This window comes from Lepidochelys olivacea (assembly GCF_965140295.1).
Source record: "Lepidochelys olivacea isolate rLepOli2 genome assembly, chromosome: 18".
NCBI classification, from domain to species: Eukaryota; Metazoa; Chordata; order Testudines; family Cheloniidae; genus Lepidochelys; species Lepidochelys olivacea.
In genome coordinates this window covers 13862537-13889373 of record NC_140428.1, presented here as the reverse complement: position 1 = coordinate 13889373, position 26837 = coordinate 13862537, and the positions used below count along the sequence as shown (strand labels likewise).

At 48.1% G+C, this 26837-nt stretch overlaps 1 protein-coding gene across 5 annotated transcripts in view; it reads right to left on the bottom strand.

Moving 5' to 3' along the window:
• Window positions 1-26163, bottom strand: part of ARHGEF10L (Rho guanine nucleotide exchange factor 10 like) — a 157434-nt gene extending 131271 nt beyond the window's left edge. For 3 of the 5 annotated variants that reach the window (XM_084651558.1, XM_084651561.1, XM_084651562.1), the window contains exon 1: window positions 24965-25042. In XM_084651558.1, the coding sequence (XP_084507684.1) occupies window positions 24965-25027 (63 nt within the window). In that variant the 5' untranslated portion in view covers window positions 25028-25042. Of the gene's footprint in view, window positions 1-10631; window positions 10671-24964; window positions 25043-25796 lie in introns of those variants that run through there. The other 2 variants (XM_084651560.1, XM_084651559.1) reach the window with 2 other exon arrangements.
• Between the last annotated feature and the right edge of the window lie 674 nt (window positions 26164-26837).

Below are 26837 nucleotides of genomic sequence, written 5' to 3'. Positions count from 1 at the left end.
ATTACGGTTATAAATACGGGGCCAGATCCTCAACTGGTGCAAACTGACTGACAGCCTCTGCGGAGCTAGCCGCAGGACCCTTTGAGGAAAGCCCTTGCCAAATGTGCATTGCTTCTGCTAAATCAATCCCCCCAGCTGTCAGGGAGATTCAAAGCACTGGGTAGCCTAGAGAAGGTAACCAACGTTGACAGAACCAAGCCAAGAGACTGTAAACATCAGAGATGGGTTCAAAGCTGCAGACCTCCTGGACCCAAACTCTCCCAGCACTCAGATCAGGGATTGGAAGTTCAAGCTGTTGCAGTAATTGGGTCTACAAATGTACCCCGCTTGTGAGCCCAACTGCAGGAGAGAGGATAAAAGTTTGTAAAGGGTCCCAATAACCTCTAACAATGAACCCTGGTGGGAAAAGGTGCAAAAGACAGACAGACAGGCTGGATGGGTCCACTCAGAGAGGCCTCGTGATGTAACTCAAGGGCTGTGTTCAGATCTTGCCTGGTAAACAAGAGAAGTGTGGGACCAAAAACCAGTGAACCCAAATTGGTTTGTTAGAAATTAGGCTTAATTGTGGGCAAAATGAGGGGATGGGTTATTCCACACACCACTCTCTATTGGGGTTCTTAAAAAGAAAAGACTTTGGGGGAGAATTAACCCCCCCATCTCCTGGGACCCACCGGGACATTGCTGGGCCTTCATCACGCTGATTCAAAGAGATGTCCTGACTAACCAGGCCAAGAGAGGGACCCAAGTGACACCCCCGCATCTCAACTGGCTCTGGGTGAATCCCAAACACCCCCTGGGACGTGAGACTTTGTCACACACACACCCTCCATTTCTGTGTCTTTTTCCTTCCCCACCTTATCTCATCTCTCTCCTTTTGCCCTCTGGCTTAGCAGACCAAAACTGTGTATTTTCAACATTGTGGCCAGAAAGGCAGCAGAAACCAATGGCTCAGCGGCCTGATGCTGGTACAAGTTCACCAGCTCTCAGAGGGAGGGATAAGACCATGTGCTGGGCCTGCATTTTTCCAGAGGTGAGGTTAGAGAGTCGAGCCCAGAGACAGAAGCTGCATTTTCTATCTCCACTGCTCTTTTCTTGCCCCTCGTGTGCATTTGGCTCTTGTTGTTAAAGACTGATCCTGTTTCCTAAGAAGACAAAACAAACACAGCTCCAGCCCATCTCAACTAACGTCTCCTCTCCCCAGAGGGAGAGTTATTCCCATATTTCGTACCATCTAAAAAGCTGTCAAACAAGGAGTTATTTCTTCGAGAAACTCCCTACAGCCCAGGGAAGGGAACAGGGAATACAACTAAAAGAAAAGCTTTACTTATTACTTTACATTTCATATGCTTTACCTGTTTTTCTTTCTTTTCCGTATCTGCGACAACAGGTTAAAAAGATGTTTAATGAGGTGTTTGTCGTGGTACCAAACAGGCTAAGGTCTCTGTATACCGAACTCTGAAACTTGTTTAAAACTTGTTTAATGTTGGACAGTTTCTGCTTTAATGTGCTCTAACTTGCAAGTGTAGCCAAGCCCTTAGACTCCTTGGACCCCTTTATTCCATGGAAATGAATACAACAAAATCCATCTCCTGAGAAGGAGAGAATGAAAGGAAGATGCAGAAGGAAGACAGACAATCCCAGCCTCCTCTGGTGATTACATAGGGAAATCACTGCATGTTAATATAAATAAATGCTGGATAAGAGGTATAGTATGCAACTGCCCAGCCAGATTCATGCACAAACTGAAGGTGAATACAACCATAAGCAGGACCTAAGTGATGCACTCACTGATCTTGGGCTGGCCCACTGCACAGAAGTCAATTTCCCCCTGAGTGGAAAGAAAGAAATTTTCAAACTCTGAAGGAGCAAGGAGTGGCTGGAGGCAGATGCAGGACCCACAAGTGAGTCAGCGAAAGCAGTTTAATTGCAAAAGGAATTGTCGCTGCAGAAAGCTGAAGGTGCCGTGTTTGCCAGGAGGAGGGCGGGGAGCAAGGATGCCAGCGAGAAAGAAATACATTTTCCAAGGAGAGGAAATGAGAAACCCGGAAGGAATTACAAGAGTTGCGCCAGAACAGGTGGTGAAGAAATTAACGTTACCAAACAATGGGCAAAGCACCAAGAGCAGCCTGGCTCATTCATCGCATCTGGAGCAGGCGGCAAGAGATTGGGAAAAGTACAGCAGCTCTCAGAAAGCAGACTGAAGGCAGCGGAGGTGCAGAGACGGGGCATTCAGACGATTAAGAATAAAAAAAAAGTTTATAACAGTAGCACATAAAGATCTTAATCAGGATCAGGGTCCCATTGTGCACAAGGTGCTGTACAAAACACAATGAAAGACAGGTTTCAGAGTAACAGCCGTGTTAGTCTGTATTCGCAAAAAGAAAAGGAGGACTTGTGGCACCTTAGAGACTAACCAATTTATTTGAGCATAAGCTTTCGTGAGCTACAGCTCACTTCATCGGATGCATACTGTGAACTAACCAATTTATCTGAGCATAAGCTTTCGTGAGCTACAGCTCACTTCATCGGATGCATACTGTGGAAACAGTTTCCACAGTATGCATCCGATGAAGTGAGCTGTAGCTCACGAAAGCTTATGCTCAAATAAATTGGTTAGTCTCTAAGGTGCCACAAGTCCTCCTTTTCTTTTTACAATGAAAGACAGGTTACAGTCAAAATAGACAAAGACTTGGAGGGGAAAGAGAGGCCCAAACTGGTCACACAGCAGGTGTGATTTAGGATTAGAATCCAGGTCTGTGGATTCTCCAATTCAATCCACAGACCACAGAACTTCCCTACAGAACCCAAAGGCTTGATTCTCAACTTCCTGCGATCTTGTGTCATCATCCCACATACAGGGGTACTTGGAAAGTAGGCAAAAATATTGCTCCCAAATCAAGATTCTCCGCTCACTACCACCATCGGGAGCATTCCACACCTATGGTGCCCAGATCTAGATGATGACACAAGGTACAAAGCTGGGGAGAACCAGGCCCAAAATGTTTAGGGCCACCATTTCAATCACAGGGCTCATGACCATGCAGAGTTGCATTGGTGCAACATAGGGTATGATCTGAAACCAGTTTAGTGAAACCAGCACAAAAGGCTGTGTGGACACTCTTATTCACGGCTGCTACTCTGAAACCTGTCCTATTTCAGTGTGACTCAAGTTTATTTCAGATTAGTTCAAGGTCAATTAGAAATTAAAACCAAAATAAGCAACTCTTAGGGCATATAGAGGTGTTCCTGACTAAGAATATATAGAGGTCTTCCTGACTAAGCATTCCAGATTAGCTCAATGTGTTGACACACTTATTCCACAAGTGTGCCTTGTGTCTCTTCAGTTTCACTTTAACTTCAAAGTGGGTTAAACTAGCAGGAACAATGCTCTTATTAGTGGAATACAAGAGCCCACGCATTGAGTTAATCAGGAACAGCTATTGTGCTTTAAATTCACACCCTACCTTAATCCACATAAATTTTCAAGTGTAGACAAGTCCTGAAGCTGAAATAAGAGCACCCACACAGGTTTGTGCGCCAGTTTAAGGCTATGTCTACACTACCGCGGTAAGTCGACCTACGCTACGCAACTCCAGCTACATGAATAATGTAGCCGGAGTTGATGTACCTTAGGTTGACTTACCGTGGGGTCTACACCGCGGGGGGGTTGACAGAAGAAAGTCTCCCGTCGACTTACCTTACTCTTCTTGTTGGGGGTAGAGTACAGCGGTCGACTGGAGAGTGATCTGCAGTCGATTTGGCGGGTCTTTACTAGACCCGCCAAATCGACCACAGTGGATCGATCTCAGAGCGTCAATCCCTGCCGTAGTGTAGAGCTGCCCTAACTAAATTGTTTTTTAAAATGATTTATATTAAACTGGTGCAAGTTGCTCTTGGAGACACCCAAAATATAAGCCACTCTTAAACCGAAATAAGAGCATCAACAAAAGAGTTTGAACCAATTTAATGGAACCAGTTTAGGTTTTGTCTACATGACAGACCTATATTGGTATATAACTACCTCACTCAGAGGTGTGAAAAATCCACACCTCTGAGCAACGTAGTTATACTGACCTAACACACACACACACACGGTGTAACAGCGCTATGTCGGCAGGAGAGCTTTTCCCACTGACATAGCGACCGTCTCTCAGGGACGTCTCCCGTCAGCTTCGAGTGTCTTCATGAAAGGGCTACAGCGGTGCGCGGTGCAGCGTTTTAAGTGCAGACTTGCCCTTAATTAATTCAGCATAACTAAAGCAGTGCAAACCTTGGGCAGACAGGGCAGGGGTTCCACTGCTGCTGGGCTTGTCTAGATGAACGGCTTGCATGCAGCAAGCTGGGGGGGTTCATCTACCCCGCACTAGCATGCCAAGCACCAGTTGTCCATGGGGACCCTGTTGCCATGCAATACAAGTAGGGTGACCAAACAGCAGGTGTGAAAAATCAGGACGGGGGGGGGGGGGGGGAATAGGAGCCTATATAAGAAAAAGCCCCAAATATCAGGACTGTCCCCATAAAATCGGGACATCTGTTCCCCATAAATACATGTACCCTAGTGCTCACTGATCTAGTCCCTTTTCAAAGCAGGCAGATCACGGCACTTGAGGGAACCTTTAGTACGTGGCAGCAGAGCGCACACAGCCAGTTCGCACACGGCAGGTCACTGCAGGGTAGATTGACACACTGGCATGCTGCACACGAACAGATCACGAGTGTTTCTCAACGACCCACCTGTGGACTGGCGCCGGTCCCCGAGATCTTCCGGGCACAGTCTAGGAAGGCAGCAAGCTGGTCCCTGGTATCGAAAAGGTCTAGATGAGCCCAATCAGCAACGTGGGTTAGTTTGCTCATTCCCAGACCAAACTTGCATTTTATGTGGCGTGAGGCGAGCGTCCAGAACTACACAATCAGCTCAGCTTAGACAGGGCCCTATCCAAAGGCCTTTGATGGCAATGGGAAGACTTTGACTGACTTCAACAGGCTTTGGAGAGGGTCCAGACTCTTCCAGTGTTGAAACCAACCAGGGGAAAATCAGAGGAGCCCCACGCCTGCCTGCCTGCCTGCGTCACTGGCCAGGGGAGGAGAGCAGGAACGCTGATCACAAACAGACACACATCATCCGGTGAAAGACCCAGGGTGAACTGCGGAAGACCACGGCTCGCAAACCCAGTGGAACATTTGGAGACAAACAACACAAGGAGTCAACCCAGGGGTGCGGAGGAGCTGACAGCTGTAGATTCAATCCCCTCAGCCTTCGAGAAAGGGACCTTTCACCGCACTACCAATCACAAGGCCACGACAGGAAGCGTGGTCCAGGGGTTAGCTATCTGAGCAGATGAAAAACTGACTTTGATGTCCAAGACAGAGGGTTGCTTGTGTGTGGAAGGAACTCATGGCAGAAGAAGGGGGACTGCTGAAGTGTCTCAAACCACTTGGAATAAAAGAGCGGCTGCCCCAGATTTCCGTGCAAGCTTTCCTGGGGTCTAAATAGTTGAGTTCACTTTTTCTTGTCATTCTCAGCAACTTTTGCCACCCCTCTGCATGTCAGATGCAGGCAACAGGGTGTTGGTAACAGGACCCCGTGGATGGATATTTTTATATTGAGCCAGCCTGTAAAGCACCCTGAGGCTATATAAATAAATGCATATTTTATTATTACTGTAAATAACCAAAAAGAACAAAAATAAACACATCTGACATATCCTAGATTCAAAATAAATCCGGATTCTCCTTTACCGGAGTAAAAAAAAAATCCCTTTGTTTCTTTCCGGCAAGGCTGAAAGCTCAATAACTTCGACCCAGTTTGTGACGCTCTTGAAAACTAATCCTGCAAACAGATGCTCTCTCAGTTGCGCTTTTGCAAAGGCCCTGTTTTCTGCACAAACATTAACACTGATTTATTGGGAAGGAGAAGCCAGGGATATTTTCTCTCTCTAAACTCCACTCTCTAGCCCTAGAGTTGGAATAACTTCCCAGCCAAGGAGTGTATTTTCACTCCTCTTCTGGATATTTTTATCTGCTTTACGTTATCATTTGCTATCTGTATTATAAACACACCATTCCCCTGCATGCTCTTCGCAGAGGCTCACCCCTTTAAATAAATCAATGAAGAAGGTCCTCGCTCCCAATGGATGACTGAATTTTATGCTTGTAAATGCAGGCTCACTGGACTATGGTAAATCCACAAATGCGCAGACCTTCCTGGATCAAACTGCTCCAAAGTCTAGGCTCCTCCCATCTGAGCTAAAGGAGAACCCTCACTGGAGGCAGTATAGAGGCTATGACACTCAGTTGAGCAGTTCTGGTTCCAACCAGTAGGGGGCAATGGTGAAGATACCCCTAGCAAGCCCATTGCCATACACTGTGTGCAATGCTCTGTCCTCTCAGATTCAGGAGCTGATTCCCTACATTCAATGCGCAAGTCTTTCCAAATGAGACTGAAGAAGACCTCCTAACATGACACAAAAAAACGCAAGCACCAGGAGGCCTCCACCTGTTCCAATGCCAAGTACAGCAACGAACCACCAAAATGTACCCCAAGCCCACCAAGCATCATCTTTCCCCCAGCTAATGACAGAGCACCATGTCCACGTTCCCGGGGGGAAACCCATCGCTGTGCCCAGCTCCAAGCTCAAAGGAGGGCTTGAGTAGGACTTAGTGCAGTGGACCCTCTGCTGGCGGATCACAAATACCCTGTGTGGGTGGCAGCAGGAGAAGGGGGGAGAGGGTCCCAGAAAAGGCCACAGGAAGAAACAATTGGGAGACAAAGTTTATGTCAGCAAACAAATTTCCTCGCTGGTTTTATAATTCCCTGCATTTTGACTCTTCCCCCTTCCAACAAAAATGAACAGTTCTGTTCATTGGAGATCAAAATAATTGGAGCAATAAATACATACATAATTACATTATCAAGGCCTAGAATAAAAGACGGGATCAGCCCACTGGATTTCAGGAGGCTATCAGAGATGGGGAAGGCGGTTACCGCTTTGACAGCCAACATATGCTCGATAATAGGCTGATTTCTCCTACAGCCAGTTATTTTACCATCTGGCTCCTGCAAGCGAGGGCATTATGGAGGGGAATTAGTGAGCTAGTTCTCCCTCTCTGAATTGACGGGTGGAGATCCCTAATTGCTATGGGGGTTGGGGGGAGGGAGAAGATATCTGGTTGCTGTAAGGCAAGTGCATTAATGCAGATTTGAAACAGCGAGAACAGTAGCAGCTGTGCATAGCTATACTGGACAAGGGCCACCACTTATGCCTCTGCAAAACATGCCGTATGCCACATGGTTGTCCTGTGGGATTTGGGGAAGGGATCTGTCCCCTAGCCTTTGTATAATGGGGTGCACGAACAGTCTCGTATTAGAAGCAACACACAATCCTCATGGAATTCTTTTATTAGAAAATGTCGCAACAACATATAAGGGAGAATAGATGCAGAGAAACAAGACAGCGAGATTAAAAACAGGCCTGATTCCCCATCAATTGCCTTGCCCAGGCTCCCATCACGCCAGGCGTTGTACAAACACAAAACAAAACGTCCCTGCCTCAAAGAGCTTCCAATCTAAGTTTGGGCAGTCATTTATACCAGTGCAAAGGGGCTGTAAAACGCTACCCTTGTGATTTTGTCTCACTGTTTCCTTGTAGTTCCTTGTCTGTCTGTAGATACCTGTTCTCTCTCATCTTTTATTTAGACTGCAAGCTCTCTGGGGTAGGGACTGTCTTTTTGTTCTGTGTTTGCACCACGCCTAGTGCCACAGGGGCCTGGTCCAAGACTAGGGTGCTGAGGTGTTACAGCAGAACAAATAAATGATAATAGTTTTACACCCAGTGTGCTCTGGCAGTACACCATTTGGGGTGTTTCTCTTAAAGTCCCAGCCCCTGGAGGCATGTGATCAAGTGAGCATCTCAACGTTCATTTTTTAAAAGTTTCTCGCCCTCACAGTGGTGGGAAAAGGTTACAGATGGGACCTCAGTCAAAGGGAAAAGATGCCTTGTTGCAAAGTTCACCTAACCAGAGAGAGAGTCTCAAATAAGATTACAACCAGGCTACTCCCCAGGCCTGCCACTAGCCCTGGGTTCGCATCTGACAATGCAGGGCGATTATCCCAGACTGAAGAGGCTACAGCGTTAGAAGTTGTGAGATAGGACACTTTTGTAGCTAAGGCACCAAACTGAGACTCAAGAGATTTTACTTCTATTTGCAGTTCTTCCACAGACTGCTTGGGCGAACAAGCCCTGTCCATAGAGTGGGCACAATAATCCTTGTCTGCTTTGACTAGTCAGACTGTGCTTTCCTTGGGGCAGGGCTTCTCTCTCACCACAGGTGTGTGCAGCACCTACACACTGGGGCCCCGACCCTGCCTGGGGCCACCATGTACTACCACAGTACAGATGAGCATAATCAATCCAGACCTGTAATACGAGGGACTTTTTAGTGCATCCTAGCGAATGACATTTTAAGAAGACACGTTCTCCCTAGCAAGTAGAGGGGAAAAAAAATTAAAAACCAGGAAAGTTGGAGCATCTGCTGCACCTCGCCAGCCCCGGTGACTTAATACTCAGCTAGGAACAAGCTAGCAAATCTTCTTTATTAGTTTATTTTTAGCCTTTATTTATTGACAGCTTCCAGGTGCTAGAACTGCAGCCAGGGTGCTCCGTTCCCATCCTCTGTTTGCGCAGTTGCTTTCCTTGCTCACTGTTAATCATGCAGGCCAATTTCATCTGGCTGGGTCTCTCTAGCAAGGCTCCGATGTTAACGCCACTTGCCTAGGACCTCGGTCCCCTCCACACCCCCATGAAGGCTGGGCCTTCCCAAGCAGTGGATTCCACACCAGGCATTCCACATGCAGGGTACCAGCTGGGATGATTCTTTGCGGCGTGACGCAGCAGTCGTGAACTACAAACGGTTTCGTGGCACCACGAGCAGATAGGAGAGAAGACGTTTCAGCCCAAGCTGCCCTGAATGGTTTTGAAGATGAAGTAAAGAAAACCAGACTATTTCAGCTACTGTGTTTACGTCGCAATACGGCACGTCGCTGGCAGTCGTGTATATTATGCACGGCTGTAGGCACGAGAGAAGGTAGAAATAATAAAAATATAAAAATGGAAGGAAAAAAATATTTCCAATTTTTTAGAACAAACATTTCCCAAAACCCAAATTTTTCGGAATTTCTATTTCGCGGGAAATGTCACAATGTTGACATTTCCTGCCAAACAGAAATGCTGAGTTTCCATCGGCTCTACCAGAGACCATCCTCGCACAGAACCCACTGTTCATCACAGCCTCTTCTCCAGTGCTATGCTCAGTCAAAGGCTCAGTTCCTGGAGCGACTGGGTTTCCATCACTGCCCTTGGGACACTGCTGTGCAGCACAGGGCACCGCTGCAATCTGAAAATATTTTGGAACCGACCTCAAATGTCTACTTCCCAGTTTCATTCTTGTGCCCCAGTTACATCATTTAAAGCCCCCTGAAATATTCCTTTCCATCATGGGAGCTTACAAAGGACTGGGGTAACTTCATATCACCCAGCAACACTGCTGATCTCCAAAGGCAACACTGTTCAATATTTCTCTTGGCCAGGAAGCAGGGTCTGCTGGGAGAGGGGGTGGAAAATGGATGGGATTCCATTATCATCTGATGAGGAACAAGACGCAGAAGGATGAGAGGGTTAGACTCCTTGGGCCATTTTAATCAAGTTACAGAGCCCTGCAACACGATAACACAAGCCAGCCAGCAGGGTTAGGCCGTCATGATTTTACCACCACGCTTATCCTCATGGTGTCTAGTTGTCCATCCTGAGCTGCATTTTTAGGAATACGGAGCACCTGCTACGCCCGCTGAAGCCCAGGGGATCTGCAGCTGCTCAGCACCTCTGAAATCCAAACCCAATAGCAACTTCCGTCGGGCACCCAAGAATGGAGATGCCCAAAATGGAGTCATCAACTTTAAACCCAGGAGGGACCACAAGATTCTCTAGTCAGACCTCCTGCACCTCAGAGGCCACCAACACCATCCGGCCACCCCCCTACCAAGCCCCACAATCAGAATTAGACCAATGTATTTCAGCCCTTTGGAGACTAAAGGGTTGTGTGCTCCAGACAGAGACCACCAGTGTCTGAAGGCCCCGCAGTGGCAGGGAACAGAGTAGGTAAGATATGCCCAGATAATCCTGGCAAGTGATCCCTCACACCGCAGAAGGCGGCAAGAAAACCCCCAGTTCCTGCCTGACCCCACATACGGTAATCAGTTAGACCCTGAGCATGTGAGCCAGAACCAGCCAACCAAGCACCCAAGAGAGAATTCTCTATGCCACTTCAGTGCACCAGCCCACCCCATGTGCTGTTTTATCTCCAGCCATGACCATCTCTGATGCCTCAGGGGAAGGAGACAACTGCAACAACAAAAACCGAGTACACTGGTGGGGGGAAGGGATTGCCTTCCTGACCCCGCAGGTGAAGTCCTAGAGCATGAGATTGGAGATTTTAGAATGTTTTGACATCCCCTTCAACTAGGGTGACCAGATGTCCCGTTTTTAAAGGGACAGTCTCCTTTTGGGGGACTTTTTCTTATATAGGCGCCCGCGCCCCCGTCCCGTTTTTTCACAGTTGCTGTCGGGTCACCTTACCTTCAACACACAACAGGTCAGCATTAGGACTGCGATTAGAACTCATGAGTCTCCTGCCTCTCAAGGCCACGCTCCGGTGGCTGGACAACGCCGCGTTCCACACTGTCTCCAAAGTTATGCAATTTTAATCAAGAACGCTGCTTTAAGAAGGCAGGGCTGCAGGTTCCCACGGTCGGACTGTTTGTTTTATTTTAAATCTTATTTATTACCACAAAACCCCCATTAAAATCTGCCCTCCGGCTGGCTTTCCTGTTGGCACTTGCTGTCTAATCCCTCCAAATTACAACCAGCGCCTCTTGCGCCTTTCAAAGCACCTTCTCATGCACTTGAATGGTCTTTAAAGAGAGATACCCTAGAGTGTGTAAAGGTGACTTTCAAGAGGGAAAACACAATAAAGTGAGCTTGTGCACTTTTCTGTTTCTCTGTATTGAATAAAGAACACTTGGAAAAGCTTTATTTTATTGTGTTAAGGTTTTCTTTCTTCTCATTTTTTTAACATGAGAAATTCATGTTATTACTGGCCCGGGAAAAGTCTATAATTAGCAAGACCCAGTCTGGGGTGTTTTGTCACGCAGGGCAGAAAACAGTCCCAATACCCCCTGAAAGGCCAAGCAAAAAGCAAACCAAAACAAAGCCAACGTAGTGCCCCCCCCCCCGATGTTGATTTGACGCTCCCAGAAGTTGCTGCCCAGGGCAACCACCCTCGTTGCTCACCACTAAGGCTGGCCCGGATGTTTAGTGAAGACCTTATGTTGGGCTATACTGGGTTCGGGGGTAGTGTGGGTGCGTACGTGTGAGGGGGGTTGCATTTGAGCAGCTCCATTAGCACAAGTCCCCAGTGTAAATGCATTGCACTAGTGTAAGACAAGGCCTGCACGAAGTTGCCAGTGTAAGTCACAGTGGTGTCATTTGTTTACGTAAGAGGATTGTCCCAATTTCCCTCGTCTACACAAGCCCTTCGGGAATTTCCATAGTATAGACAAAGTGAAATGACAATAGCATGTTATGGAAATTGAGAACGGAAGAGATTTTTAATTAGGCAGCTTAAAACTCTTTGACTGTTATTTTTGCCACCGCCTATTAAACTACAATAACTGATTCACATTTGGGATAAAAGAGTCTTTGTTAATCATTCAATAGCTCGCCCATTCAACTGCGGTGGCAGAGTTCAAAGTATAAATCCTGCTAGACTAGATCCAGCAAAGCGCCAGGAGACCAGGATAGACATCATGGAGATTTTGAAGGTTGAAATAAAAACCCTTCTTTTGTTCTCTATTATACAGAGGCAAGAAAGAAAAATAAGGAACAAAGGCACAGACTAATTTATAAAAAATCCTTCACAATTCAGCTTTCAAGCCCTAGATTCAACCTACTGTATGTTTTAATTGTTCAAACACAGCGGGAGCAAAGGGGGGACTTCTCCCAATTCTAGAGAGATGAGAATGAACCACAAAATTCCAGTCTGGATTGTGATTGTTCCCCCTACCCCAAATTCAGGAGGAATGCTTGGATCCCTGATTTTCAGTTCAGGCCTATCACACAGGTAAGAGCCAGCTGTAAAATTTGGACATAGATCCAGGTCTGGACTTTGAATCCCCTCAAAGAATTGAGAGCATTTGGATCCGGGGGCATCTACAGAGGACAGATGGGCTTGGGGTTAAGGCACTGGTCTGGCTCTGAAGAGGTCCAGGTTCAATTGCTGGCTCTGCCACAAACTTCCTATGTGACCATGGGCAAGTCACTTACAGGCCAGATTGTCAAAATAGCTCATTGCACTAGATGCAGAAAATCTAGCCACTTGGTTAGGTGCTGAAAATGGCAGCTGTTGGGTGCTGAGCTCTTTTGGAAACCTGGCCCTGCCTTTCTGTGTGCCTCGGTCCCCCGTATTAAACACTGGGACACTAGCACTTCTCCACCCCACAATGTGATGTAGGGACAAATACAAAATGTCTGCGAGATGCTCAGATTCCATAGTGATGGGAGGCAGGTAAGCAGGCAGATTTCTGATTCTGAAGAATCAACCACTAAATTTCACCAGGAAATAAACTGTCATTTATGCAGGACATGGCCGAAAACCTAAAAAAGTTCATACTACAGTTACGCATTCCGAGCCCCATAAGCTCTGATTGTGCTATACCCACAAGGAACAAAACTGAATCGCATCGGCCCTTTGTCCATTAGAAACACAAAAGACCGGATGCTCCGCGGATGCACTCAGCAAAGCTTCATTGACTTCAGTGGGACAACCCTGGTTCACACCACATTTGGGGTCAGGAAGGAATTTCTCCCCGGGTCAGATTGGCAGAGGGGGCGGGGGGGAGGTTTTGATTCCTCTGCAGCATGGGGCACAGGTCACTTGCAGGTTTAAACTAGTTTAAATGGTGACGGGTTTCAGAGTGGTAGCCGTGTTAGTCTGTATCAGCAACGAGGAGTCCTTGTGGCACCTTAGAGACTAACACATTTATTTGGGCATAAGCTTTTGTGGGCTATAACCCACTTCATCAGATGCAGTTTCACACTGGAGTCTGTTTTTGAAGTAAGTTTTTTTGTTGACGAATGGCCACTTATAGGTCGGTTATTGAGTGACTGGGGAGATTCTCCTACTGGTTTTTTAACATTGTAATTCCTGATGTCAGATTTGTGTCCATTTATTCTTTTGCATAGAGTCTGTCCAGTTTGGCCAATGTACATGGCAGAGGGGAGAACTGCAGAACTGGAATTAATTTGCAAACTGGACACCATCAAATTAGGCCTGAATAAAGACTGGGAGTGGTTGGGTCATTACAAAACTTAAACCTAATTTTCCCCTACTGTTACTCACACCTTCTTGTCAACTGTTTGAAATGGGCTCCTCTCATTATCACTTCAAAAGTGATTTTTCCTCCCTTGGTATTCTGCTGTTAATTGAATTGTCTCATTAGACTGACCTCACACTTGGTAAGGCAACTCCCATCTTTTCATGTATTTATACCTGCTCCTGTATTTTCCACTCCATGCATCTGATGAAGTGGGTTCTAGCCCACAAAAGCTTATGCCCAAATAAATGTGTTAGTCTCTAAGGTGTCACAAGGACTCCTCGTTGTTGTTTTCAAATGGTGAGTTCTCTGAGACTTGAAGTCTTTAAACCACGATTTGAGGACTCCAGTAACTCAGGCAGAAGTTTGGGGTCTGTTACAGGAGTGGGTGGGCGAGGTTCCCTGGCCTGCGATGTGTAGAAGGTCAGACCAGATGATCACGATGGTCCCTTCTGGACTTTAAATGAGGTGCAGCCTCCTAGAGCATGTGCTGTTTAAGAAAACTGATTTCAGCTACTAAGCCCTGTACATTTTAAGTTCCCTGTACAGAGCCAGCATCTCCCCATATCAACATGCCAGTGCTGATCTTGGGAAGGGGATGTGGCTAACGCCAGGGTTTAGATAGCAACACCAATATGGACTGCTGATCCAACCCCCATTCCAAAGTCCATGGGCTGGAGTAAACATTCCTGGTGAAAGAGATAAGGACCTTTTCCCTGTCAGAGAAACCCAACAAAAATAAACCCATGCTGTGCTCAACTCAGCTGGAGTTTCCTGATTCAAGGGCCAGTATCCAGACACACAAGTGCAAAACCCTACTGATCTACGGGGAGGTTTGGGTGGGTTTGAAGTTTCTAGTTAAAATTCTGGCCTCTGAAAAGTTTTGTTTCAGGAGAAAAGATGCTTTGTTTCCTGCTTCCTACTTCCTCTGGGAGATCAAAGATTGAAAATGAGCAAAAACGGCTCAGATGGCAGGAGGCAACCCTTAGCTCTAGCCTATGGATGGGAGAAATTGCACAGTGAAATTTACAAGGTTGCTGGGAGATCTGTCAGGTAATAAACATGAGCTAGACGTACAGAAACAGGACCTGAATGACAGCTGTCCTGGCATGCAGAGGCTCCTGATGAAACTACACGATGAACATATAATTACCATTACACAAGCCAAGTGGGGAAATACCTAGTTGCTGCAAATGCATCACACAGTGCAAACCGAAGAGAGCAAAGCAGTCACACCCTGGAGGAAGTACAGGTGGAATTTCAACTGAACCTGGAAACAATAGTGCCACCTGGACTGATGACATTTTCGGGAGAGCAGCACAGAAGCAGCACCCAGAGGCCCAGTGCTTCAGAGAGTGAACTCACACACGCATAGGTGGTGGCCCGGAGATTCATCGACGCACTGCCGCCCGTTCTGCAAAGAGCTGCTTTTAGCAGGAGAAATGAGACTAGGTAGATCCGCCGTGCCTTTGTCCGTGCATAAGGAAAGCTCAAGCAAGGGTCATCCAGGACATTTAGGAATAAGACCCTAAACTGAAATGTCAGCCCTGAAGACTTCCACAAGCAAGGAGTGGATGGAGGTTGAATTCTACAGCTGAATCCAAAGCTCGGGGCATTTTGAACTTGGTGTTCAGACTCCATCCAACAGGGAGAGAAGTTTGAGCTGCAAATTTGGATCTGAAGCTCGGCTGTCAGCTCAGACCTGCCTGTGTCTAAAAGAAACCTCCCAAAGCTCTCCCTTAGCCAAACCCGAGGAGGGAGAGGAGATACTGATGAGGCAACAGGGGGTTTCCATGCAGGTTGTAAATGAAACAGCCAATAGAGGCAGAAACAATGCTGGTACTTTCACAGGGAAAAGGTATCTGAGGCGATTTCTTTCTCAACTCTTCACCAATCCCTCCCCTCAGCCAATGCAGATTATTTCAGCATTTTACCCAGTCCCACTTAAAGCGTCCCAAATGACCTGTTTCTGCCTTTCCCCTTGAGACGCTGCTCCCCAGCCCCAACCCTGCAAACCCTCACGCATGTTCTTAACTTTTCCACGGGGAGTCGTCCCATTTAGGGAGTCCTCGTTTACTGCTTTGTACATCTACTACTTTTAGAGGAAAGCAGGTGTGATGCCATGCATGCAGCCGAGATTGGGGCCAACAGGGCGTTTTCTACATATTCACCACAATGTGTCTTTGCCCAGTTTCCTCCCATAAGCCCTGGTTATACCCTTAGGCCACCTAAACATTTGCTCTCCGTGCTTGCAGTTGCACCTTTCAGCTCTCCATGGACACTGATGCTAACCTCCCTACCAGCCCTTGGTTAGCCAAGCTGCACATATGCAGTCCATTTACTCTTTTTTCCTGATTAACGCCCGGGCCCTCTCAGGCTCTTCTCCAAATTCCCTCTCTTTGAGCAACGTCTTTCTAGCACCAAGATGCCCAGAAACATATGCAATACTGTCGATTCCGGGTCGGATTCTCATTTATACCAAGACCCCTTTACACCGCTCTGGCAATGGAAATGGCCTAAATTACAAGCGTAAATGGGCCGTTATGTAAATGAGAATTAGATCCCTTATTCCTAAGTGTTTCCTGATACAGATGATCATTTCCATGGTCCAATATACCTCTGTATGTACACACCCAAAGGTGCATTGCATGTTCTCCCCTACTGTGCCCTCTGCTGTCACTCCTAGGTCATTTCCAACACTGACTGTTTTCCAAGGATTTCCTTTCAGATCTGCCGTTTGGATTCCTGCTCCCCAGAAGGATTAGCTTGCCGCTTTCCAGCCCGACTCTCATTCTGTTATTCCGGCCTATATTTTCAAACTTGCAAACTGTCAGACACAGCCTTAGCGAGTGCGAGGATACTGCACTTGGAATGCCCGCAGCAGCGGTCGCAGGCTAGTGAGCCACGGTGTTCCAGCCATTAATTCAGAATACGGACAGCAGTCAGTAAAATCTGTGTTTGGTTGCATTGCAGTGCCATTAAAATTCAAAACTCCCCTGCACTGGGAGAGACCCAGTAGTCCAAACAACACATTTGGTACCTGAAAAGCACATTTCAGCCAGAACTAGGGCTGTGCACTGCACTCAACTGGGCACGATCTGGCAATGTAGCAGGACACAAGTATCATGCCTTTGGTTTCTGGGGAGCTTCTTAGAACAAGGCACCGAGACTTGATAGTGAGGTCTGGAAACTATGGCCCTGATCCAGCAAAGCGTGTAAGCTAGTGACTAGTCCCATCTTGTTGATGTCAAGCGGTCAAACTCACATGCCTGAAGTAAGGACATGCTTAAGCACTTTGCTGGATTGGGGCCCAGTAGTTGTATCCTCTGCATGGGTGTTCGCACCTCACCAGATAAACGCCCAGTAACTCCTGTCCCAGCGTGCAGCAGGCACTATGTAAAACCTGGAGCGGATTGCTCCCATCTGTCTACATCCACGTCTTGTCTTATGTTTAGTTGGGAAGTTCTCTGAGGCTGAAACTGTCTTTTTTGGGCTGGGTTTGTACAATGGGGTCTTGGGCCATGCTTGGGGCAATTCAATTAACAATCGTAATCATCTAGACAAGCACCGTCTGGTTTTTTGGCTTGTTCCAAAGACCAGGTCAGCAAATAGAGGTGCCAATCCCAAGACAGCGTAACAAGTATGAACAAACCAGTTCCATCCGTAAAATGGGACCTGTCCTGATCTTTCACTTGAAACTTACATAGAACTTTAATTTTGAGGTCCACTAAAGTGCAGGTAGGTCACACACACACACACCATTTTCATGAGCTTCTGCACCTCCTTGCATCAACCAGGATTCAAAACCAGCGACAGTGGAACCCCAGGGGAAAAGCTCCTATTCCCCGAGCAATCTGGGCCTGAAGATCAGAAGCAGGAAGGATCCTGAAATCACACAAAGGAGTCTGTTCTCTTGAGATGTTCAGCCTGAGTTTTGAAACCAAAGAGGGAGCCACAGGTCTAGTTGAAATAGACTGATTAGATGCTTAGCTACACCTGAATGTTTAGCTGTTTAGCAAAAACCACCGATTGCCCTTTGAAAAGTTACAGGTGTGCCAGAGATACGCGAGACGTAATGGGGGCTTACTCTGCAGCAAAGGAAATGTGGGTGAGACTCTCGAGTTAATTTGAAACTCCAAGTCACCCAAATACAGGACTCAATGCAGTAGAACCTCAGAGTTACGAACTGACCGGTCAACCCACACACCTCACCGGGAACAGGAAGCACGCAATCGGGCAGCAGCAGGGACAAAAAAAAGGAAATGCAGAACAGTGCTGTGTTAAACGTAAGCTACTAAAAAAATAAAGGGAACGTTTAAAAAAATAAAGGAAACCGTTTCTGTGCTTCTTTCATTTGAATTAAGATTTTTTAAAGCTGCGTTTTTCTTCTGCATAGTAAAGTTTCAAAGCTGTATTAAGTCAATATTCACTTGTGAACTTTTGAAAGAACAGCCATAACGTTTTGTTCAGCGTTATGAACATTTCAGAGTTTCGAACAACCTCCATTCCCAAGGTGTTCGTAACTTGGAGGTTCTACCATAGATGAAAGAGAGGGTCAGGTAGAGCTTTATTGGATGACATTGTATGGTGGATCCATTATAGCATCCAGTCATTAGGTTAATGACTGCTTGTCTAGCCCCACCGCTTCTCTACCTATCATCTCTCTTTTGTTATCAAGATGTTGAATCCCTCCTCTGATCAACCCATGCCAGCCTCCATCGCCCACTTGTTACATTTTGTGCTTTCTCCCAGGCTGCCCCTCACCCTTGGGAAGTGCTTCCCATAAGCATCAGCAAAGCTACCTCTATGCTTCAGAACCCTCTTTAAAATTCTCCTTTGCCGCAATGTTTACAAAACACTTGGAAATGGTTCGGCTGCAGGTCTGCGGCGACCACTGCCTGTCCTACTGACCCATACTGTCTCAGTGTTTCCTTGGGCTCCCCCATCTGCCTGTCTATCTGTCATCTCTTGATCTATACTTACATGGTCAGCTCTCTGGGGTAGGGAACCATCTCTTTGTTCTGTGTTTGTACAGCACCTGGCACAATGGGGTCCTGGTCCAGGACTAGGGCTCCTAGACGCTACCTCAATACATGGACATCAGCAAGGTTCAACCCTTAGGATCTTCAGCACCAGAGCACTTGAGCTAGAGGAGTTAACTCCATAAGCTAGGAGCAGTAGCAGGCAGTTATTCACTGTTTCAATCAGCCACTAGAAGGGGACACAACACTCAGTCAATCTGCTGAACTCTTTGCCGGAGGATGTTGTGAAGGCCAAAACTATAACAGGGTTCAAAAAAGAACTAGATAAGTTCATGGAGAATAGGTCCATCAATGGCTGTTAGCCAGGATGGGCAGAGATGGTGTCCCTAGCCTCTGTTTGCCAAAGGCTGGGAATGGGCGACAGGGGATGGATCACTTGATGATTACCTGTTCTGTTCATTCCCTCTGGGACACCTGGCATTGGCCACTGTTGGAAGACAAGATACTGGGATACATGGACCTTTGGTCTGACCCAATATGGCTGTTCTTATGCTCTTATGACACACCATACACGTGACAAGCGTGCTACAGAGCAAGGGAGCAAAAATGTGATCAGAAGAGAGTGAAAAGAAATGGGGAGTTGGCAAGGCAGGGAGATACACAGGGAGACTACTCCAGACATCAGGAGATGCAGGGAAGAAGGCTCTTGCATCAGCAGTGCTGAGACGGGGAAGGGCCAAGTGAGGAGGCCTTGAGAAAGGGCCAGTTCACAAGGAGTGTGTTCTTCCAGCAGTCATCTCTTTCTTTCTCTAGGGCCCGATTCTGCCACCCCATGCTGAAGCAAAGCAGTACCTTACTCCGCTGACTTCACTGGGCCAGACTGGGTCTCCTCTCCTTGCACTGTGTGCCTTGCTCCGCAGGCAACCCCCGGAAATGAATGAAGCTGTTTGCCAAGCAGGGAAAGGAGGCAGAAACTGGCCCAATGGAGTGAGGTGCATAGTAAGGCATGCTCAGCATGGGGCAGAATGGAGCCCTGAGTGAATTCAACCAGGAGGAGACCAGGATCTGTCCCCACCGGGGAGCTCACTAACGCCCAGGATCAAGCCGAGTTATTACTTCTGGGAAGTTTCTGAAGCTGCTCCCCTGCCTGCCACACGGTGCTGTGACAATAGCGCGGTTAGAGCGCCTCCTGCCGGCCACGAGGAGGCAGTACTGACTCAGATCAGGATGACAGCAGAAAAAGTGGGCTGGCAGAGATGGGAGGATTCCTCAGATGGTAAAGCAACAGAGAGTCATAGCTTTCTAAAGCCAGGAGGCACTGTTAGCATCATCTAGTCTGAGCTCCTGCACAACCCAGGCCAAAGAACCTCACCCACTACTCCCTGCATGAAGCCCATAACTTCTGGCTGAGCTAGAGCAGATCTCTGAGAAAGACACCGACCCACTCTTGGTTTAAAGACTCGGTAGCACAAGTGAGAACAACTGGTGGGGGAGGAAAGAAACAGAATCAGAAGCAGCCCTCTCTCCTTAACATCTGCACAGCCTGCCTATGGGCCATTGAGCCTATGTAAGGGGGATGGGGCTACAGCTGCTCCCAGTCGCCCTCACCACCCCAGAGAAATGTCGTCCTGCATTTGCCACAAAACGAGTTTGTTGTAACAGGCCTTTTCCAGAAGCAGCCCCGGCTCAAATCCCCTGCACAGCCTGTTTTTCAACATCCATTAGCCGCATGATTGAAGCGGGACAGCAACCGAAGCCAAGAAAATACTTGTGACATTAAGCAAATGTTGGCCAGCCTGACCAAGCCAGCAATGGCCACACATTCCACAGTGCAGGCCCCGGTAACCACCATCAGCTCCGAAAACACAGTGAAAAGGGGGCAGAAAAATTCTTGAGTTTCAATTGCCAACCAAGCCAAAAACATGTGACCTTTAAAGTTTGATGGGAAGCTAAACAAAAGACCATGGAAAGGTAGAGATGGGCTACACTCAGCTAATGGACACCATTATTTACACATTGGTTTCATTGTTCATGAAGTCACATTTCCCTCCAGCTTCCATGTCTGCATAACCCCTGGTGAAATTTGCCCCTGCTCAAAGCAAGTTCTGTTCTATTCTATATCTGTTGTAATCCACACTCATCACCACAATATCTGAGTGCCTTCCAACACTGCATTGAGCAACAGGACTACACATCTGTCACTTGTTGTTTGTTCTCTCCTCTCCCCAGAGGGAGAAAGGTGTGGAGTGGCGTGTCCTGTTTTGGTAGGGGCAGGCTGACGGTTATCTGTTAAATACAGCTGTTGCTGAGTGTTCATATTAGAGAAGGAAAGGTCGGAGAAGTCCGCCTTGCACGTGGAACGGAAAGTGGTGAGGTTTGTGACAGTCCTGAGTTCTTGGGGAGTTCATAGTGGTGCACAGAGCCTGGCACAAATAAATTTCACACAACCTCCCCCCACACACACACACTGGATTTCACATGCAAAACTTGGGCGTATGCCCCTTTTGTGCCTGTGACTCAGGCCAGTGCACCATCCCAGTATGAGCACACACAAATATCTTGCGAGCCACATGGGTGTGTATGCACTTGTACAAATACAAATAGCTGTATGCACAGCATTGGCAGCCAGGACTTAAAATCCAGCCCCTGGCATCTAAGCCCATCCCACAGACAAACAGAACAAATGTGGAGCCACCCTGAGCATCTTGCAGTTGAACCTCAGATTAGAAATGCACATTTCTCCCAGGCCCTGAACATGTTCTTGCTCACAAAGGAAAGAAAAGGCTCCTACCCTGTTCTAAGTGGCACTCAGAGCACATCTCGATTATGCCATCTAGATCATGCTGCTTATCAGAGGATCTCAGACTTTCTGAACCCCAGGGCTCCTTCCAGAATTGGGGGAGGGGGCAGTATGTCACATGCATTTGGGTAAAAACCAAATCCCTGCCAAAGTCTTCACCGATCAGTAGGCAGTTGTGAACCCTAGTTTGGAAACCTGCCTGACATGGTACAGCCCAACAGTCTGAGGTAGAACCTGAATGGTACGAAGGCCTTGTACAGAGGGGAATTCCACCCCCCGGTGAATCAAAACAACGGGCTTGGCCGAACTCTTAGCCCACCACCGTCAACTGTTGATTCCAACGGGAAGAGAGTGAGGCCAACGCTGAGGGCGCATGCAAACCCCACCCTGAACTCCCACTGAAAACAGGAAGCCTTTGTTCTTTTGAAACCTGTTGCGGGAGCCAGACACAATTGCATGGGTCAGCAATATAAAAACTCTGCCTTATGCACCCTCAGTCCTGACCAACAGTACCCCTGTTGCTCTAGTCCTGGGCTTCCTCCCGAGTTGTGCCAATCGGACAAGACTATGGGAAGGTTTTGTGGTGTGGGTAAATCACTTAATCTCTCTGTGCCTGGAGATTAATACTACTCCTCTTTCCCACCCTTTGTCTATGTAGCCTGGAGGCTCTTTGAGGCAGGGACTATCTCTCACTATGTGCTAGGCACTGTACGTAAACATTGGGACCCCGCTCTCAGCTGGAGAGCCTCGATGCAGCTATACCACGAGTAAAGATACTTTCCCCCAGTTTTCTGCATTAAAAGCTCTTCTCAATGAACCTGCCTTGATGGGGCAAAACCCATCAGAGATCAGCTGGGCTTGGCCAAGGGTTTGAGCCCAGGGTTCAAATGCTCGCACCTAAACAGGGCTTGCAGATCCTGCATTTACAGGGTCAAATTGACAGGGCGGAAATCTGCCCTGCAAGATGGAAGCACAGTGGAGTGGGGATTGGAGGGGAGGGAGACGTTGCTGGAGCACACAGGAACTGACGATTCTCCTGGGGTGCATGTCACTGATCAAAGGGCACCATTCAAAGCCCTTTCACTCAGCATTTGTGCAGGTACCACAACGGGGCCCTAGGAACATTTGGATGCAGAGCCAGACACGCCAGAGGACCCACGTGCATCTTCTTAACTTCTGCCCTCCGTGCACGTGCCCATCCCCTTTCCCCCCCACACCAAGGTGATCCAAAGCTCATGGAAACCAATGATCAGACTTGCCCTTGGCTGTGGATCAGGCCCTAAACCCTGATGGCTTCTGCCATCATCAGGTCCCGAGATCAGCTCATCAGCTGAATGAGTGTATCACCGTTGTCCTTGCCTGGCTACTTGCCTTTGACTGATTATCCACTCTTCAGGGATTCCCCTTGAGCAGATGGCTCTGCTCTGGATTCCCCACCTCCTTGTCTTTGCTGTTCCCTGAGTGTTCACCTTTTTTATTGGTAAGGCACTTCCTCTGCAGGAGAAACACCGGCTAATGTTTACCAGTCTGTCCCCCACTTGGTACCTGGCAATCTGACTGTTTACAAAGCAGGGTCCTCATTAGAAATAAGGGCTTGACTCCTCTTCATTCCTTTATTGCCCTCATGCTCTGACATCATGCTTTTGTTTCTTAAAGCGCTATGATCAAAAGTATTCCTGGCCATTTTTTAACAGTTTTGTGGGGTTTCATTGCAATAATTCTTTGGAAGCTTGAAATGTAAAACCTGTTTCATCCCCTCCCCATGGGTTTTCCTCTCTTACATAGACACGCTGACAGTGCATCCGATGAAGTGAGCTGTAGCTCACGAAAGCTTATGCTCAAATAAATTGGTTAGTCTCTAAGGTGCCACAAGTCCTCCTTTTCTTTTTGCAGATACAGACTAACACAGCTGCTACTCTGAAATCTACCGGGTTGTTATTGTAGGGTGCTTATTTATTCTGATTCATAAAAATTCTACAAAGAGCATCTCTAGCCATATGCTCTAGGGCCCAGACCCTCAAAGGTATTTAGGCCCCTAACATCCACTGAAACTATTTGAATTCAATGGAAGTTAGGAAACTAAATACTTTTGAGGCTCTGACCTGTGTGCCTAAATTCATCAATCTAAGACAACTCACCACAAATCCCTCTCCAATAATTCCCTGTACTTACAATTCCCTGCCCACCCTATTTTCAAACGCCTGTGAGGAAATATTTACCTTGGCCCGTACCCGGAAAGGCCCCAGATTTTGCACTGTGTTAGCTTGCACGTGCTCACTTCAGTCCACTGATCTATGTCCGTCACATTGCTCATCACAAGTGCAGGGCTGGTGAGTAACTTTTAAAAATAGTGCAGCATTTTTTCCAAAACACTTTGCGTGTTCAGTGGGCTGTGGATACCGCTCTGGGTGACTTTGGGGTGGGAAAACAGCCCTGGCACGGTGGATTGGCACAAGGCCTATGAATCAGGTGTTTCCCGTTTAAGCCCTCAAAACAGGGTTTTATTTATGGCTGGGCGTTGCGCTGGCTGCCTGCGGAGGGCTGAATTTCACCTTTGGTGAACAGATGTAAGTTACAGCCGCAGCAGACACGTCCAGAGTTTGACCCATCCACTTTGATAAGACCCCATTAGCACTGCAAGATTTTTAGAAGCCAGTTTGTTCTTTCCCCCTCCCTCCTTCCTCCAGTGTCATTAATTTGGTTAACTTTGTATGCAAAATGAAAAGGATCCAATACAGAGCGAGATCTCAGAGGTGTTTCAATAACAACCAGATCCCGTGGCTGGAAGGTGAACCTAGACAAATTCAGACAGGAAATAAAATGTAAATTTTTAACAGCAAGGGCAATTAGCCATTGGAACAACTTATCAAGGCTTGGGGTGGAATCTCCACAATTGGAAACTTTTAAATTAAGACTGGATGTTTTTCGAAGAGGGATTATTTTGGGGAAGGGCTATGGCCTGTGTTATGCAGGAGCTCAGATAAATGATCACAGTGATCCATTCTGACTTTATAATCTATGAAAAAGCACCCGTATCTTAAACCATGTTTGGAGCTGGTTCCAGCAACAACTTTAAGTGGTTTTAATCTCATTTTTCTGCTGTATTAAATCATGCTAAACTCCAAGCAACAGGTGAGCAGTTACGGTGCCGCATAGGCAGATCTCGGGGCAGGATGCTATTAATACTTAATCGGATGTAGAGGTGAGGTCTGTGACATATATGCAGTTTCCCAGTCACATCTATACGAGACAGGGTGTATAACAGAGAAACAAGGTGGGTGAGAGGATATCTTTTATTGGACCAACATCTGTTGGTAAAAGGGACGAGCTTTGGCGCTCCACAGAGCTCTTCTTCAGGTCTGGGAAAGGTACTCAGTATGTCACAGCTAAATACAAGGTGACACGTTGCAAGAAACCATTCAAAATGAAGTGGGCAAGTAACCCCTCTGCCAATCATAGACAAAGTCTATGAGTATGTAAACACAGGTTTTGTACCACTTTAACTATATCCCTTGGAAATCTGTAGTTAAATCATCCCAACCCTCCAGTGAGGACCCATTTATACCAGTTTAAAGGCCCATTTATAATATACCTCATTCTTGTACATTTAGGAGAATAAATTCTACCACGATAAGGCACCTCTATCCTGTATAACTGCATGTGCTAGGGATTGTACCGATTTACCTATTGCATTTAAACACAATCACTCCCCTCACAGACACAGTTAACCCAGTACAAAAACTGCATAGACCAGACCTTAGTGGTAAGTGGCCTCCTGTTAGCAGACTCCGCAGAAAGGCCAAGGACACACCGGGCCATGGAAACTGAACTCCCCTGAGCCCTACGGGTGAGCTCTCCAGGATAAGGTTGAGGCCCACGGATGGATTAGTAAGGAGAAGCTCCTACACGTTCTGGCTGTAGAGCAGATCCTGCCTGGGCAAACTCCCCTTCTCCAGAGCGGCTGACCTGGCACTGTCTATCAGCATCAAAAGGACATGAAAACTTTCAGAGATGATGATAAAACATTATCACTATTTTTCTGAGCCTTCCCCTTTCCTTCAGAAACCTCAGTGTTTGCAACATTTTAATTAACCACCCCAGGGAGGATCTGCCATGCCCTCATTACCACAACCCCCTGGCCCGGAGTTTTGCCCACAATAGCACGAAAGAGGCGACCTTACCCTAAAAAGATGCAACCATCCATGCAGACATCCCACTTCCTCCCGCCTCCCCGGCCCTGGGATAGGCCTTATTTCACCCAGCAGGGTTAGCTAGCCACCGCAGCCCTGACACGGCCAGACGTTTTCGCTGATCTGGGAGAGGTTACATTTCCTCCGGCTTTGTGCCTGTATTCCCAGCATGTGGCAATAAGGGCGGTCACAGCCTAGCCCCCCAAATCCTGCAGCTGAGCAGGATTTTCAAGCCAGGGGCTGGGCTCTGGGGTCCATTCCTTAGCCGGTCAAGCTGTCTGTTTTCTTGGGGTGGGGAGGGGGGTCTTGTTGCCATGCCTGCAATCGACATAGCCACATCTAACCCAGGCTGGGCTGGCGCTGGAAAGAAGCAGGAGGGAATCGGAGCGGTCACTTACCCCAGTTACACGCCACAGCCTTTGTTGTGATGTTACAAAGGAGCAGGCAGCCGAGCAGAAGGCTCCCAGCAGCAGCCCATGCTCCGACTGACAAGGCAGATCGCTCCTTGCACACTCACACACACACTCGTGTGTCTCCTCTAAGTCTCTCCTCCCCCTGCCATCTCCCAAAGGCCGCGGGGGAGGGTCTCATCCGCTAGCAGCAGCCCCGGCTCCAAGCTGCTCTGGGCTTTTCCAGCTCCGCTCTAGTCCGTGCACAGGACCCACCCAAGCTGCGGGGGTGCGTGCGTGTCCCTCCCGCAACCTCTCCCTCCGCTCCCGGCCAAACCCCTCGGCTGCTCCCGGTGCCGTGAGCCTCCCCGGCAGCCAACGGCAGCGCGCTGCTGCCCACCCCCGTCGGCAGGGCCGCTTGGCTCCCGGCCGGCCGGCGCGATGAATATTCAGGAGCAGCGCCCCGGGCCGCAGCGGTCCACGTCACAAGCCCCACGCTGGGGCATGGCCCGGTCCGGCTTTGCACCGGAGCGACTCCGGTGTCACTCCTGATTTACACCAGCCCGATCAGGCCCCCCCATGCAATCTCTCATGGGCTCCTCACCCCCTCCCCGGCTGATAGGGTGACCAGATGTCCCGATTGTGTGGGGACGGTCCTGATTTTGGGGGACCTTTTCTTATGTTACCCCCCACCCTCTGTCCCGATTTTTCACATTTGCTGTCAGGTCAGCTGTCAGGTCACCCTACCAGCTGACCCCAGCACCCAGCTGGCTGTGCCCGGTGCAGGGCCGAATCTGGGGGGCGCGCGCACCCGTGGGCCAAACTCTCCCGCTGCACCCCAGGGCGACTGATTTTTAGCCCCTCTTCTTGTTCATTTGGGAGGCGCAGCAAGCTGCTGAGGACCAGCAATCTCAGAACACAGCCGCGGCCGGTGGACAGTGGTCTGGGCGGAGGGCATTGCGCTGGCCACCTGTTACACACCCCCATGCGCACACACCCCCCACTTCAGGGCCTGTTCCCCCGTGTCAGGGTGTCCTGGTGGCAAGAAGA